The sequence below is a fragment of the Lepus europaeus genome, chromosome 20 (assembly GCF_033115175.1).
Source record: "Lepus europaeus isolate LE1 chromosome 20, mLepTim1.pri, whole genome shotgun sequence".
Lineage (NCBI taxonomy): Eukaryota > Metazoa > Chordata > Mammalia > Lagomorpha > Leporidae > Lepus > Lepus europaeus.
The window spans coordinates 2,576,615-2,593,399 of NC_084846.1; the positions used below are offsets into that span (position 1 = coordinate 2,576,615).

The following is a 16,785-nucleotide window of genomic DNA, read 5'->3' on the forward strand; positions in this document are numbered from 1 at the left end:
CAAACCTCCAGCCTGATCCTGCAGACAGACATGACCGTGCTGGAGCCCGGCCCCCCACCCCCACGCTCTCCTGCTCACGTGACCACGCGTGAGCCCCTATTAGACGGTCGGGGGGTGGGGGTGCCCAGCGTGGGAGAAGCAGGAAGGGCACCATCAGGGAGGCACCCAGCCTGCTCCCCAGGTCGGCGCGGTGGCGGCTCACAGCCCAAGTCGGCCGGGCCCTGACACTCCCTCAGCCCATCCCCCAGCCTCCTGCGAGATCCACCAAAAAGCTACTTCCCCAGCTCCCCGGCCCCAGAGGCCTATTTCAAGAGTCCAAGTCTTGGCTTGTGAGCGTAAAAAGATCTAGAAAGAGGGGGAGGGGGAGCCAGCACGTAATTGGGGAAGAAGGCTTCGGTTTTGCAAGACGAGAAAGTTCTGGAGATGGCCGGAGGTGGCGATTGCACAACTCCGTGGCGCTGCTTGACCCCTGCTGAGCCGCTCCCTGCAGAATCGCTCAGAATGGTAGCTGCCGGGTGTATCTCACCACAACTTAAAAAAGCAGATCTGTTACATGAAGATTGAGGTCTGGCCATAAATAATAAATGGGGAAAGGATACGCGCAGCCTGGCGTCAGCTTCCCCTGCAGCAGAGCAGCCCCAGTTCCGCAGGTGCACGGTGGGTGGAAGAGCTGAGCGGAGGGCACTCCGGGTGGAGCCAGACTCCAGACGAGGACACCTGTGCCCTGCCGTCTCCCCCCAACCCAGACAGCCTCCAGGTGATCAGAGAGCAGGAGGACCAGTGGGTGTTTAGCCCAGCAGCTGCAAGGCTGGCTGGGCCCTGGCGTCCCCACAACAGCACCTGGTTTAGCCTCCAGCTCCAGCTCCCTGCTAACACCCACCCTGGAGGCAGCCGGGTGATGGCTCAAGGACTTGGGTTCCTGCCACCCACAGGGGAGTGCCGGGACGAAGCTCCTGGCGCCGGGCATTTGGAGAGTGAGCCAGAGGTTCAGAGCCTGCTGTCCACAGAGCTCCCCACACTGCAGACGGCATGCGTGTGGCTTCCCTGTATCAAAAGGGGACATAGCAGGCAGCAGGATGGCACAGCCTCACCACCAGCCCAGCACTTAGCCACCTACACAGACCAACAGCTTCCCAAACCCCTGGGACTCTCAGTCCACCAGGGCGTGCTCTGCCTATACGTGAGCATCCCTCCAACAACACTGGCGAGAAGCAGTGAACGCGTACCCAAGCCCCCCTCCCCTGCTCCATGCTCAGCAGAGGTGAGGGCACCCACTCACACCCCAGCCCCCCTCCCCTGCTCCATGTTTCTAGCTGACTCCAGCAGGGGTGAGGGCACCCACTCACACCCCAGCCCCCCCCCCTGCAGCTCCTGTTCTAGCTGACTTCCAGCAGGGGTGAGGGCACCCACTCTTCAGTGCTGCCAGTATCAGCCTCTTCTCTTCCTCATCTTCCTCCCCCACTCCCTTCCAGCTCCTTCCTGGTACCACCTGCCAGGTGGCTGCACCCCTAAATCCTTATCTTGGGGTCCGTCTCGGGCATGGAGGGAACCAGAACACGTCAGAGAGTGAAAAGGATCACGCCTGATGACTGCACTAGGACAAACGCAGGGAAGGCACCAGGCAGACCAGGCTGTGCTGTCACCCCTCTCGGCGTTGTGAAGGGACAGACACAGAAGATGGCAGGGAACCAAGAGTCAAGTGGGACCAACTCCTCACAAGTGGCACTGCAACAGAAAACCACCCCCAGGACCTGCTGTCTCCCCCAAAGCCCCTGGAATTTACACAGGAGCTTAAGGAACCTACGAGGAGATGGAGATGGAGATGGAGGTGGAGGTGGAGGTGGAGGTGGAGATGGAGATGATGGAAATGATGGAGATGATGGATGATGATGGAGATGATGGAGATGATGGAGATGATGGAGATGGAGATGGAGGTGGAGGTGGAGGTGGAGGTGGAGGTGGAGATGGAGATGATGAGGAAATGATGGAGATGATGGAGATGGAGGTGGAGGTGGAGGTGGAGGTGGAGGTGGAGATGATGGAGATGATGGAGATGATGGAGATGATGGAGATGGAGATGGAGATGATGGAGATGGAGATGGAGATGATGGAGATGGAGATGGAGATGATGGAGATGATGGAGATGGAGATGGAGGATGATGGAGATGGAGATGGAGATGATGGAGATGATGGAGATGATGGAGATGAAGACAGAGACAGAGACAGAGATGCACTTAGGGACAGGATGAGTACAGGATGGGTGGATAGGTGAATGGATATGTAGGTGGATGGATGGACGGGGTGGATTGATTGATAGGTGGGCAGATGATGGATTGGTGGATAGATTGGTGGATGGAGGGGTGGGTGGATGGGTGGATGGGTGAGTGGATGGGTGGATGGGTGGGTGGATGGATGGGGTGGGTGGATGGGTGGATGGGTGGGTGGATGGATGGGTGGGTGGATGGATGGAGGGGTGGGTGGATGAGTGGATGGGTGGGTGGATGGGTGGATGGGTGGGGTGGATGGATGGGTGGGTGGATGGGTGAGTGGATGGATGGGGTGGGTGGATGGATGGGTGGGTGGATGGATGGAGGGGTGGGTGGATGAGTGGATGGGTGGGTGGATGGGTGGATGGGGTGGTGGATGGATGGGGTGGGTGGATGGGTGAGTGGATGGATGGGTGGGTGGATGGATGAGTGGGTGGGTAGATGGATGGGTGGATGAGTGGGTGGATGGATGGGTGGGTGGATGGGTGGAGGGCGTGGGTGGATGAGTGGGTGGGTAGATGGATGGGTGGATGAGTGGGTGGATGGATGGGTGGGTGGATGGGTGGATGGGTGGGTGGATGGGTGATGGGAGGTGGGTGGATGGGTGGATGGGTGGGGTGGATGGGTGGATGGGTGGGTGGATGGATGGGTGGTGTGGATGGATGAATGGGTGGATGGATGAGTGGGTGGGTAGATGGATGGTGGATGAAGTGGGTGGATGGATGGGTGGAGTGGATGGATGGGTGGGTGGATGGGTGGGAGGGGTGGGTGGATGAGTGGGTGGGGTAGATGGATGGGTGGGATGAAGTGGGTGGATGGATGGGTGGGTGGATGGGTGGAGGGGTGGGTGGATGGGTGGGTGGATGGGTGGGTGGGTATGGGTGGGGTGGGTGGATGGATGGATGGGTGTATGAGTGGGTGGATGGATGGGTGGATAGATGGATGAGTGGGTGGGTGGATGGGTGGATAGATGGATGAGTGGGTGGGTGGATGGATGGGTGGGTGGATGGATGAGTGGGTGGGTGGATGGATGGGATGGTGGGTGGATGGGTGGAGGGGTGGGTGGAGGGGTGGGTGGATGGATGAGTGGGTGGGTAGATGGATGGGTGGGTGGATGGGTGGGTGGATGGGTGGGTGGATGGGTGGAGGGTGGGTGGATGGGTGGGTGGATGGTGGAGGAGTGGAGGGGTGGGTAGAGGGGTGAATGGGTGGAGGGGTGGGTAGAGGGATGGGCAGGTGGATGGGTAGATGGGTGGGTGGGTGGAGGGGTGGAGGGGTGGATGGTGTCACAGGTATAAGAGGTTTCACACGCAGAATAACTATGGGAGGAGGCCTCCAGGCAGCAACTAAGCTCTGAGACAGGAACAGCATGAGTGTACACCTGCTCCCCTCCACCCCGTGAGTAGGACACTTTTCCTGCTTGGAAACCCCGGCTCCACCGCCGAGCCACAGTATGATGCTGGAGAGCAGCGGCCACTTGGCAGGTGTGGAGTGAGCCTTTGCTGGTGTCAGCTACCCCACTCCCACCCCCGTCTCTCCCCTCCCAGCTCCTCCTGAAGGACACCAGTCCATCCATCCATCATTTTATTAAAAGCAGTTACCTTGAGTCCCCCTTCGTTGAGGGGGCCCCAAGGGGAATCGGGTGTGTTATAAATTAACCCCAGCAGGCCATCACGCCGGGACCCCTTGCCAGCTCGGCCTCTCGGCCCACCGGGATGGCCACAGTCACTGGCCCCGCGGCCCACTCGTCCTGGGCTCCGAGCCTGCGGTTCCTCGTCCTCTGCCGTCCTCCTCCAGCGCCCCTCAGCAGTACTCAGAGTAATCCTCCTCCACGTAGTTGGAAGGAAACCAGCCGATCTGTAAAGACATGAGCGTCCCATCAGGGCAGCTTCCACACAACCGCCTGGCGCTTCCACACCCAGGCAGGCTCCCTCCCAGCCCAGGGTCTGTGCACCTGCTGCACCTGCTGCCCCCGCCCAACTCCTGTTAGCCTCCTCCCACTTCACTTCTCTCCAGAGCACTTGTCTCCGTGTGCCTCGGTAGGTATTGATCTGTTTACAGGCTTCCTGTCTTTCCCTTCCTGCATCACAATGTCAGTCTACACGGTGGAGAATTCTGTCTTATTCACCGCTAAACCCCAAGAACATAGGACAAATCTTAGCACACAAGGGACACTTAGCTAACAGTTCTGGATGCATGGACACTGATACTGGACAGATGGTGGGCTGATGAATGGCACTGTGCCCCAGGACACCGCTCCCCCAGACACCACTCCCAAGAAACTACTCCCCCAGGCACTACTCCCCCCAGGCACTACTCCCCGACACTACTCCCCCAGGAACTACTCCCCAGACAGTACTTCCCCGACACTACTCCCCCAGACAGTACTCCCCCAGACACTACTCCCCCAGACACTACTCCCCCAGACACTACTCCCCCAGGCACTACTCCCCAGACACTACTCCCCCAGGCACTACTCCCCCAGACACTACTCCCCCAGACACTACTCCCCAGGCACTACTCCCACAGACACTACTCCCACAGGCACTACTCCCCCAGACACTACTCCCCCGACACTACACCCCCAGACACTACTCCCCTGACACTACACCCCAGACACTACTCCCCCAGGCACTACTCCCCAGACACTACTCCCCCAGGCACTACTCCCCCAGACAGTACTTCCCCGACACTACTCCCCCCAGACAGTACTCCCCCAGACACTACTCCCCCAGACACTTACTCCCCCAGGCACTACTCCCCAGACACTACTCCCCCAGGCACTACTCCCCCAGACACCACTCCCAAGAAACTACTCCCCCAGGCACTACTCCCCCAGGCACTACTCCCCCAGACACTACTCCCCCAGGCACTACTCCCCCAGACACTACTCCCCCGACACTACTCCCCCAGACACTACTCCCCCAGGCACTACTCCCCCAGACACTACTCCCCCGACACTACACCCCCAGACACTACTCCCCCAGGCACTACTCCCCCGACACTACACCCCCAGACACTACTCCCCCAGACACTACTCCCCCAGACACTACTCCCCCAGGCACTACTCCCCCAGGCACTACTCCCCCAGACACTACTCCCCCGACACTACACCCCCAGACACTACTCCCCTGACACTACACCCCCAGACACTACTCCCCCAGGCACTACTCCCCCAGACACTACTCCCCCGACACTACTCCCCAAGACAATACTCCCCCAGACAGTACTCCCCGAGATACTACTCCCCCAGACAGTACTCCCCCAGACACTACTCCCCCAGACACTACTCCCCCAGGCACTACTCCCCCAGACACTACTCCCCCAGGCACTACTCCCCCAGACACTACTCCCCCAGACACTACTCCCCCAGACACTACTCCCCAAACACTACTCCCCCAGACACTACTCCCCAAGATACTACTCCCACAGATACTACTCCCACAGGAACTACTCCCCAAACACTACTCCCCCAGACACTACTCCCCCAGACACTACTCCCCCAGGAACTACTCCCCCAGGCACTACTCCCCCAGGAACTACTCCCCCAGACACTACTCCCCCAGACACTACTCCCCAGGCACTACTCCCCCCAGACACTACTCCCCAGTCACTATTCCCCCAGGAACTACTCACCCAGATGCTACTACCCCAGACACTACTCCCCGAGACACTGCTCCCCTAGACTACTCTTCTGGGCACTGCTCCCCAAGCACTAAGTCCGACCATTTCTCACACGCCCTCCCCAGAGAACAATGCTCTAACCAGCGCCCTGCCTTCCTCCACCAGGTCTAAGAAACAACTAGGAGGTGGAAATTCATCAACGGACAAAATAGAGGATCCTCTGCCGTCATGGACCACAGGTGAGTCCCGGCAGAAAAAGCTGACCTGTGGAGCCCTGAGGGCCAATCCACTCTGACAGTCAGATCACACGGGCACCGGGTCTCATGCTCGGTCTCAGCCCTGCCTCTGCCGCATGAAGTGTCCACGGAGCACCTACTGTGTGCCCTGCACTGCTGACACTGCAGTGTCCACTGAGCACCTACTGTGTGCCCTGCACTGCTGACACTGCGGTGTCCACAGAGCACCTACTGTGTGCTGGGCACTGCTGACACTGCAGTGTCCACGGAGCACCTACTGTGTGCCCTACACTGCTGACACTGCAGTGTCCACTGAGCACCTACTGTGTGCCCTGCACTGCTGACACTGCAGTATCCACTGAGCACCTACTGTGTGCCCTGCTCTGCTGACACTGCAGTGTCCACGGAGCACCTACTGTGTACCCTGCACTGCTGACACTGCAGTGTCCACGGAGCACCTACTGTGTGCCCTGCACTGCTGACACTGCAGTGTCCACAACACCTACTGTGTGCCCTACACTGCTGACACTGCGGTGTCCACGGAGCACCTACTGTGTGCCCTGCACTGCTGACACTGCAGTGTCCACTGAGCACCTATTGTGTGTCCTGCACTGCTGACACTGCAGTGTCCACGGAGCACCTACTGTGTGCCCTGCACTGCTGACACTGCAGTGTCCACGGAGCACCTACTGTGTGCCCTGCACTGCTGACACTGCAGTGTCCACACCTACTGTGTGCCCTGCTCTGCTGACACTGCGGTGTCCACAGAGCACCTACTGTGTGCCGTGCACTGCTGACACTGCGGTGTCCACGGAGCACCTACTGTGTGCCCTGCACGGCTGACACTGCAGTGTCCACGGAGCACCTACTGTGTGCCCTGCACTGCTGACACTGCAGTGTCCACGGAGCACCTACTGTGTGCCCTGCACGGCTGACACTGCAGTGTCCATGGAGCACCTACTGTGTACCCTGCACTGCTGACACTGCAGTGTCCACAACACCTACTGTGTGCCCTGCACTGCTGACACTGCGGTGTCCACGGAGCACCTACTGTGTGCCCTGCACGGCTGACACTGCGGTATCCACGGAGCACCTACTGTGTGCCCTGCACTGCTGACACTGCGGTGTCCACGGAGCACCTACTGTGTGCCCTGCACGGCTGACACTGCAGTGTCCATGGAGCACCTACTGTGTACCCTGCACTGCTGACACTGCAGTGTCCACAACACCTACTGTGTGCCCTGCACTGCTGACACTGCGGTGTCCACAGAGCACCTACTGTGTGCTGGGCACTGCTGACACTGCAGTGTCCATGGAGCACCTACTGTGTACCGTGCACTGCTGACACTGCAGTGTCCACGGAGCACCTACTGCGTGCTGTGCACTGCTGACACTGCAGTGTCCACGGAGCACCTACTGTGTGCCCTGCACTGCTGACACTGCAGTGTCCACAACACCTACTGTGTGCCCTGCACTGCTGACACTGCAGTGTCCACAGAGCACCTACTGTGTACCCTGCACTGCTGACACTGCAGTGTCCACGGAGCACCTACTGTGTGCCCTGCACTGCTGACACTGCAGTGTCCATGGAGCACCTACTGTGTGCCCTGCACTGCTGACACTGCAGTGTCCATGGAGCACCTACTGTGTGCCCTGCACTGCTGACACTGCGGTATCCACTGAGCACCTACTGCATGCCCTGCACTGCTGACACTGCAGTGTCCACTAAGCACCTACTGCGTGCCCTGCACTGCTGACACTGCAGTGTCCACGGAGCACCTACTGTGTACCCTGCACTGCTGACACTGCAGTGTCCACTGAGCACCTACTGTGTGCCGTGCACTGGTGACACTGCAGTGTCCATGGAGCACCTACTGCGTGCCCTGCACTGCTGATACTGCAGTGTCCACGGAGCACCTACTGTGTACCCTGCACTGCTGACACTGCAGTGTCCACTGAGCACCTACTGTGTGCCGTGCACTGGTGACACTGCAGTGTCCACGGAGCATCTACTGTGTGCTGTGCACTGGTGATATTGCAGTATCTATTAAGCACCTACTGTGTGCCCTGCACTGCTGACACTGCAGTGTCCACAGAGCACCTACTGTTTGGAATGCACTGGTGATACAGCCATGAACAACACAGACACACGTCTCTGCCTCTGTGTGCCCCAAACATGCCGATCGCTGTCACCCCAAGGCCTTTGCACTGCTAGTTCTGCTGCCTGGAACACAGGCTCCCTCTCCCCATCTGTGACCTCTGTACTCGGCTAACGTTGTCTGTCCCTCGGCTCTCACTCTGACCTCTCGGAATTCATCCGGATGGACCTGGGGTGGGTCCTGAGCTTCCTCGGGGCTTCTCCCCACCCAGGGACTCCCCACCCCAGCGGCCACACTCAGAGCTGTGGCGTCTTGCTTACAGAAGTGTTCTTGCTAGATTAAGAGTGCCGTGGGACAACGATCCTGCCACATTCACGGTTCTGCCTCATTAGCATCCACCAGAATGCCCCGCACGCAGTAGGTCCTCAATAAGTAAAGGCAGAGTGCATTAATGAACAAAATCTCGGTGCCCCTTCTTCCCTTCCTACCAAGTAAGCTGCACGCCACCTCCTTCCCACAACTCCAGCGCGGCCAGGCCACCTCCCACGCCCTGCCTGGCAGCCCGCCCTCCGGCTCACCCGGCCGTAGATCTCTCCTCGCCACCAGCCTTGCTGGCCTTTCTTGTTGAGGATCTTGATGATGTCGCCCTCCTTGAGGGACAGCTCCGATCGGTCCCGGGCACAGAAGTCATAACGGGCTTTGGCCGTGCCGAAGTACTTGGTGCTTCCTGCTGTGGGGAGGGAGGGAAAGTGAGGAAAGGGCTAGGTGCTGGGTGCCCTCGGAAGGGGGTGCTCTGTGAAGGCTCACTCACGGCTCCTTGCCGCCAGGTGCCAGGTGTCCTCGAGGCTGGCGGGACCCAAGCACATCCCAGAATCATCCTTCCAGCCCAGGCATCACCCAAACTCAGGCAATAAGACCACTTTTACCTTTGTAATGGTTTGTACACGTTTAGAGGAAAAGGAACAAGAAGAAAAACGGGGGGAATCATCCTAGGCTGTCAGTGTTAATGATCTTAAAGAGGGCCAGGGAGTAGCGTCCAAACATCGCGTTGCTATCTGTCTAAGAATCCAACACTTGGGGCCAGTCCTGAGGCACAGTTAAGCCATCACCTGCAGCGGCAGTGGCACATGGCACTGGCTCAAGTCCTGGCTGCCCCACTTCTGATCCAGCTCCTTGTCAGTGCACTTGGGAAAGTGGTGGGAGACAGCCCAGGTATTTGGGCCCCTGCACCCACGAGGGAGAGAGACCTGGAGGAAGCTCCTGGCTACTGACTTCGGCTTGGCTCGGCCCTGGCCCACTACAGCCATTTGTGGAGTGAACTAGAGGATGGAAACTCTCTCTCTCTCTCTCTCTCTCTCTCTCTCTCTCTCTGTGCCTTGCCTTCTCTCTAACTCTGCATTTCAAATAAACAAATAAATCTTTAAAAAAATACACTGAAACAGTAATTTTTAAATCCCTAGATAAAAAAATTTTCAGACACCTAAGAATTCAGAACCCAGTTGTGCGAGTCACGCAATGTTTCTGAAACACGTGCTCCAGCAACATGAAATATGAATCAGAACAAAAACTTGCAAAAGCGAAGGAAAACAAATACAGACGGAGGCTAAGCAGCTCCTGACGCCACACCTGTGCAGCTAAGGGCACCTGCTGAGAAGGGGCTCCTACAACAGATGCCAGGACCACTTTAAAGCATAGTAAAGCCATATTTAACAATCCCAGATCATTTCAACAAAGCTCGGAGGGGAGAGACATGAAGAAGAGGGGCAGGACTGGGGCAAGAGAGGGGCAGGACTGGGGCAAGAGAGGGGCAGGACTGGGGCAGGACTAGGGCAGAATTGGGGCAGGATTGGGGTAGGACTGGGACAGGACTAGGGCAGGATTGGGGTAGGATTGAGACAGGAGAGGGGAAGGTTTGGACAGGATTGAGGCAGGATTGAGGCAGGCGTTTGGCCGAGCAGTTAGGATGCCAACTGAATGCCCACAACCCACACTGGAGAGCCTGGGCGAGGGCTTGGGTTCCACCCCAGCTTCCTGCTCGTGTGGGGATGGTCCAGGTAGTTGGGTCCCTGCCACCCGCACGGGAGACTGACATGGAGCTCCTGGCCCCTACCTGTGACCAGCCTGAGCCCCACCACCTGTGACGCCAGCATCCCATATGGGCACCAGCTCACTTCCCGGCTGTTCCAGTGCTGGTCCAGCTCCCTGCTAATGGCCAAGGGAAAACAAAGGAAGATGGCCTAAATGCTTGGGCTCCTCACCCATGTAGGAGACCCAGATGAGGTTCCTGGCTCCTGGTTTTGAACTGGCCCAGCCCTGGCAGTTGCAGCCATTTGGGGAGTGAACAGGTGAATGGAAGTTTCATAGTCTCTCTCTCGCTCGCTCGCTCTCTCTCTCTCTCTCTCTCTCACTCTCGCTCTCACTCTCTCTCTCTCTCTCCCTTCAACTAAGTAAATAAATCATTAAACTAAAATAAAAAGGAGCACACTAAAGCCCCTCCCTATGGTGGAAGGGGTGATCTGCTGACTACTCCTGGATGTGGATCCAACATAAGCACTTCTCTCTGCAGACAAATCCTGTGTTTCCTGGATCCTCACTGTCCCCAGGGAACATCCCAGACGCTCCTCCCCCTGCTGCAGGACACATCCCGGCAACCCAGCACAACATAATACACAGGTCAACAAGGGAGACTACCTGTACACCATCACCCAGCACACAGCACCCTGTAGTCACTACACCTACCTGTGACACCACACTCAGCACACAGCACCCTGTAGTCACTACACCTACCTGTGACACCATCACCCAGCACACAGCACCCTGTAGTGACTACACCTACCTGTACACCATCACCCAGCACACAGCACCCTGTGCTCACTACATCTACCTGTGACACCACACTCAGCACACAGCACCCTGTAGTCACCACACCTACCTGTACACCATCACTCAGCACACAGCACCCTGTAGTCACTACACCTACCTGTGACACCATCACCCAGCACACAGCACCCTGTGCTCACTACACCTACCTGTACACCATCACCCGGCACACAGCACCCTCCACTCACTACACCTACCTGTACACCACACTCAGCAAACAGCACCCTATGCATCACTACACCTACCTGTATACCATCACTCAGCACACAGCACCCTGTGCATCACTGTACCTGTGAACCATCACCCGGCACACAGCACCCTGTGCATCACTGCACCTGTGAACCATCACCCAGCACACAGCACCCTGTGCTCACTACACCTACCTGTACACCATCACCCAGCACACAGCACCCTGTGCATCACTACACCTACCTGTGACACCACACTCAGCACACAGCACCCTGTGCTCACCACACCTACCTGTACACCATCACCCAGCACACAGCACCCTGTGCATCACTACACCTACCTGTACACCATCACCCAGCACACAGCACCCTGTAGTCACTACACCTACCTGTACACCATCACCCAGCACACAGCACCCTGTGCTCACTACATGTACCTGTGACACCATCACTCAGCACAAGGACCCTGTACTAACTACACCTACCTGTACACCATCACCCAGCACACAGCACCCTGTGCTCACTACACCTACCTGTACACCATCACCCAGCACACAGCACCCTGTGCATCACTACACCTACCTGTACACCATCACCCAGCACACAGCACCCTGTGCATCACTACACCTACCTGTACACCATCACCCAGCACACAGCACCCTGTGCATCACTACACCTACCTGTGACACCATCACTCAGCACACAGCACCCTGTGCTCACTACACCTACCTGTGACACCATCACTCAGCACACAGCACCCTGTGCTCACTACACCTACCTGTACACCATCACCCAGCACACAGCACCCTGTGCATCACTACACCTACCTGTGACACCATCACCCAGCACACAGCACCCTGTAGTCACTACACCTACCTGTGACACCATCACCCAGCACACAGCACCCTGTAGTCACTACACCTACCTGTACACCATCACCCAGCACACAGCACCCTGTAGTCACTACACCTACCTGTGACACCATCACTCAGCACACAGCACCCTGTGCATCACTACACCTACCTGTACACCATCACCCAGCACACAGCACCCTGTAGTCACTACACCTACCTGTACACCATCACCCAGCACACAGCACCCTGTGCATCACTACACCTACCTGTACACCATCACCCAGCACACAGCACCCTGTAGTCACTACACCTACCTGTATACCATCACCCAGCACACAGCACCCTGTAGTCACTACACCTACCTGTATACCATAACCCAGCACACAGCACCCTGTAGTCACTACACCTACCTGTACACCATCACTCAGCACACAGCACCCTGTGCTCACTACACCTACCTGTGACACCATCACCCAGCACACAGCACCCTGTAGTCACCACACCTACCTGTACACCATCACCCAGCACACAGCACCCTGTGCATCACTACACCTACCTGTATACCATCACCCAGCACACAGCACCCTGTGCATCACTACACCTACCTGTGACACCATCACCCAGCACACAGCACCCTGTGCATCACTACACCTACCTGTGACACCATCACTCAGCACACAGCACCCTGTAGTCACTACACCTACCTGTACACCATCACTCAGCACACAGCACCCTGTAGTCACTACACCTACCTGTACACCATCACCCAGCACACAGCACCCTGTAGTCACTACACCTACCTGTACACCATCACCCAGCACACAGCACCCTGTAGTCACCACACCTACCTGTACACCATCACCCAGCACACAGCACCCTGTGCTCACTACACCTACCTGTGACACCATCACTCAGCACACAGCACCCTGTAGTCACTACACCTACCTGTGACACCATCACCCAGCACACAGCACCCTGTAGTCACTACACCTGTGACACCACACTCAGCACACAGCATCCTGTAGTCACTACACCTACCTGTACACCATCACTCAGCACACAGCACCCTGTGCTCACTACACCTACCTGTGACACCATCACCCAGCACACAGCACCCTGTAGTCACTACACCTACCTGTGACACCATCACCCAGCACACAGCACCCTGTGCATCACTACACCTACCTGTACACCATCACCCAGCACACAGCACCCTATGCATCACTACACCTACCTGTACACCATCACCCAGCACACAGCACCCTGTGCTCACTACACCTACCTGTGACACCATCACTCAGCACACAGCACCCTGTGCTCACTACACCTACCTGTGACACCATCACCCAGCACACAGCACCCTGTGCTCACTACACCTACCTGTACACCATCACCCAGCACACAGCACCCTGTGCTCACTACACCTACCTGTACACCATCACTCAGCACACAGCACCCTGTAGTCACTACACCTACCTGTACACCATCACCCAGCACACAGCACCCTGTGCTCACTACATGTACCTGTGACATCATCACTCAGCACAAGGACCCTGTACTAACTACACCTACCTGTACACCATCACCCAGCACACAGCACCCTGTGCTCACTACACCTGTGACACCACACTCAGCACACAGCACCCTGTGTACTCACCACACCTACCTGTGACACCACACTCAGCACACAGCACCCTGTGTACTCACCACACCTACCTGTGACACCATCACTCAGCACACAGCACCCTGTAGTCACTACACCTACCTGTACACCATCACCCAGCACACAGCACCCTATAGTCACTACACCTACCTGTACACCATCACCCAGCACACAGCACCCGGTGCATCACTACACCTACCTGTGACACCATCACTCAACACACAGCACCCTTACTCACTACCCCTCTCAGAGGTGCTGGGACAGGCACAGTGGGAAGCACTTCTGGCTCTGCAGTGAGGACCCCACACACCCACTTTAAGGGAAGCCCGTGGCACCCCCAGGGTCTCCCCACACCAGGAGGGAAGAGCTGGAGCCACACACTGCAGCTGGGTCCACCTACCTGGTGGCTTGCTGATGGCCCTCCTCTCGGGCTCCTTGAAGGGAAACTGTAAGGTGGTGTCCAGCGACTTGAAGCAATCCTTTAGGGAGTTCTTCTGGTAAAACTCCACCAGCTCCTGGGAGGGAGACAGCACGACAGACGCTGTCGCGGTGGGCCAGCCCACGGGGAGGCCGACTGGCCCAACACCATCCTTGCAGCAGGCCCCCTGCTGGCCTCCCCGGCAAGCAACTCCTTGAATGCTCCCTACAATGGAGCGCTCATTCTCTTCCCGTGCATCAGGACCCCTGTGCCTTAGACCCATAGACTTAAAATGTCCAAAACGTGGTCAAAATTACAGGGCAGTAACCAATGCAAAACTACTCAGAAGGACTAGGTTCTCCATGAAGTGGTCACTCAGAAGATTCATCAGAGCTAAGTGCAGAAGTCCAACAGAACAAGGCCCCACAGGGCGGCCACCTGGCACAGCGGCTAAGGCGCCTGCACCCCCTCACTCAGTCCCTGGGTTCAAGTCTCAGTTCTGCTGCTGACCCCAGCTCCCTGCCAAGGCCCAGGTACTGGGCTCCCTGCCGCCCACAGAAAAGACCCAGGGAGCTCCAGACCCCCTGGCCTCTTCCTGACCCCAAGTGCACCTCACCTCTTGCAGGCATTTAGGGAGTGAACCAGTATATGGAAGATTCTCTCTCTCACTCTCTCTGTCTCTCTCTCTCTCTCTTAGCTTTAAAATAAAGTTGGCAATTCTATGTCTGTTAAACAAAAATGTGTTTAAAACGAGCATTGTCCTGTTATTCTGTGATGCTCCAGGAAGACTTAAGCTGTTTTACCCATCTGTGAAATGGGAGCTCAAGGAGTGAGCCGGAGCCCTGTCTACAACAGGTCAGGCGCTTAATAAATGCTACTGCTGTGATTAGCTATCATTGCTATTATTCCTCTCACTGCTGTTCACAAAGGAAGAGGTCGGAGGTCAGTAGGTCGCTGTGCCCTCGGAGGGGCCGCTCTGCATGTGGGAGAGCACAGGGCCCAGGACAGAGCTGCAGGGAGGGTCCTGCCGGGCCTGGGGGCTGAGCCGGGGGCAGAGGGCCCTACCGTGAGCCCTCGGAAAGCCTTCTTCTCCGTGATGCGGTACAGCCCTTCTGCCGTCATGATCTTAATGTGCTTGACCTCCACGCTGCACCTGGAACCACACAGAGAGAGGGGCTCAGCGTGGGGACCAGACCAGTCCTCCGCCCCAAGCCCCCCCTCAGCCGGGGAGGCAGGGGTCACGGCGCCCGCTGGGGTCCAAGGCTGCAGCTGACCACAGGACCATGCTCCTGGCGCTTTCATGTCCTCCCCTCAAGAGTCGCTGACAACAAGATCTTGGAAGAGCTCTCTCTCACTTTCTCTCTCTCTCTCCCTCCCTCTCCCCCTCTCTCAGTAACTCTGGCTCTCAAATAAATAAATCTTAAAAAAAAAAAAAAAGCCAGAGTGGGGGAGAGCTCTAAAACCAGCAAAGGGAACCCCCAGGAGCCAAAAAGTGAAGATGGAACTAGAATCTGAGCAGAGCGCATGAACCAGCGCCAGGGCTGCCCTGGAGGTTTGCTGAGCGACTTGAGCTCCTGGGGCTGCAGGTGCAGGGGCCAGCCCAGACTCCCCGGATCCCCGAGAGCTACACCCAGTGCAGAGGGTGGGCTAGAAAGCCCCACCCATCTCAGACACTAGGCAGCGAAGTCACCCGCAAAAGCACGTTGCCTTGGGCACACCCTCGGGTCAGCCTGGAGACCAACCTTCAATGGCTTCTGCAGACTGGACACCAAGAAATTACCCTTGGGAAATTCACCTAGATGTTACAATTAACATGTCGGGGATCCCAACAGAAACAGGTACAAAAGCTCTCGGGAGACCGGGACACCACGAAATTCCCACAGGCAAAGCCGCCCCGAAATGACAAGACTGTGAGAGCAGAGCTTGGCACACCCACACCCCACGGTGGAGTGCCTGGGGCCACGTCTCAGCTCTGCTCCCAGTTCCAGCTCCCTGCTGAAGAGCACCCTGGGAGGCAGTGGTGATGGCTCCTCACTGGGCCCCTGACCCACGCAGGAGACCTGGGTGAAGCCCCTGGCTTCCACCTGGCCCAGTGCTGGCTGGGAGTGACCCAGCGGATGGAAGCGCTTGCTCGCTCCCTCCCTTTCTCTCTCTCTCTCTCTCTCTCTCTCTCTCTCTCTCTCTCTCTCTCGGTAACTCTCTGACATTCAAAATAAACACATGAACATTTAAGAAAGGAAAGAGGAGAGAGAGAGGACAGGCAGAGGCCCCCAGGGGAGCAGGAACTCTGCACCCGGCATGCCCTTCTCCCCAGGTGCCCACGGGGGACAGGGCTTGGGGGAGGAGTTACTTAATGCTGATGGCAAACTCTGCCGAGTCCTTCACCCTCTGGCGCACCAGGAACGTCCCGTCCGAGCGGTTGGTGAGGATGTTCTCTGCCCCAGCACGCTCCATGGGGCCGGCGTACCTGCAAAGAGACACCAAGGTGAGAGGCGGCATGGCTCCCACACCCAGGACCCATGGAGGCACTGTGTCCCGCCAGCCTGGTCCTGACAC

The 16,785-nt window shown here is 57.4% G+C and overlaps 1 protein-coding gene across 1 annotated transcript in view; it reads right to left on the bottom strand.

Moving 5' to 3' along the window:
- Window positions 1-4,070: 4,070 nt before the first annotated feature.
- VAV1 (vav guanine nucleotide exchange factor 1) overlaps window positions 4,071-16,785 on the bottom strand; it is a 57,698-nt gene continuing 44,983 nt past the window's right edge. The window contains exons 23-27 of the mRNA XM_062178365.1: window positions 16,580-16,696; window positions 15,295-15,382; window positions 14,212-14,326; window positions 8,805-8,956; window positions 4,071-4,124 (exon numbers count right to left, since the gene is read on the bottom strand). Coding sequence (XP_062034349.1) covers window positions 4,071-4,124; window positions 8,805-8,956; window positions 14,212-14,326; window positions 15,295-15,382; window positions 16,580-16,696 — 526 coding nt within the window. The remainder of the gene's footprint in view (window positions 4,125-8,804; window positions 8,957-14,211; window positions 14,327-15,294; window positions 15,383-16,579; window positions 16,697-16,785) is intronic.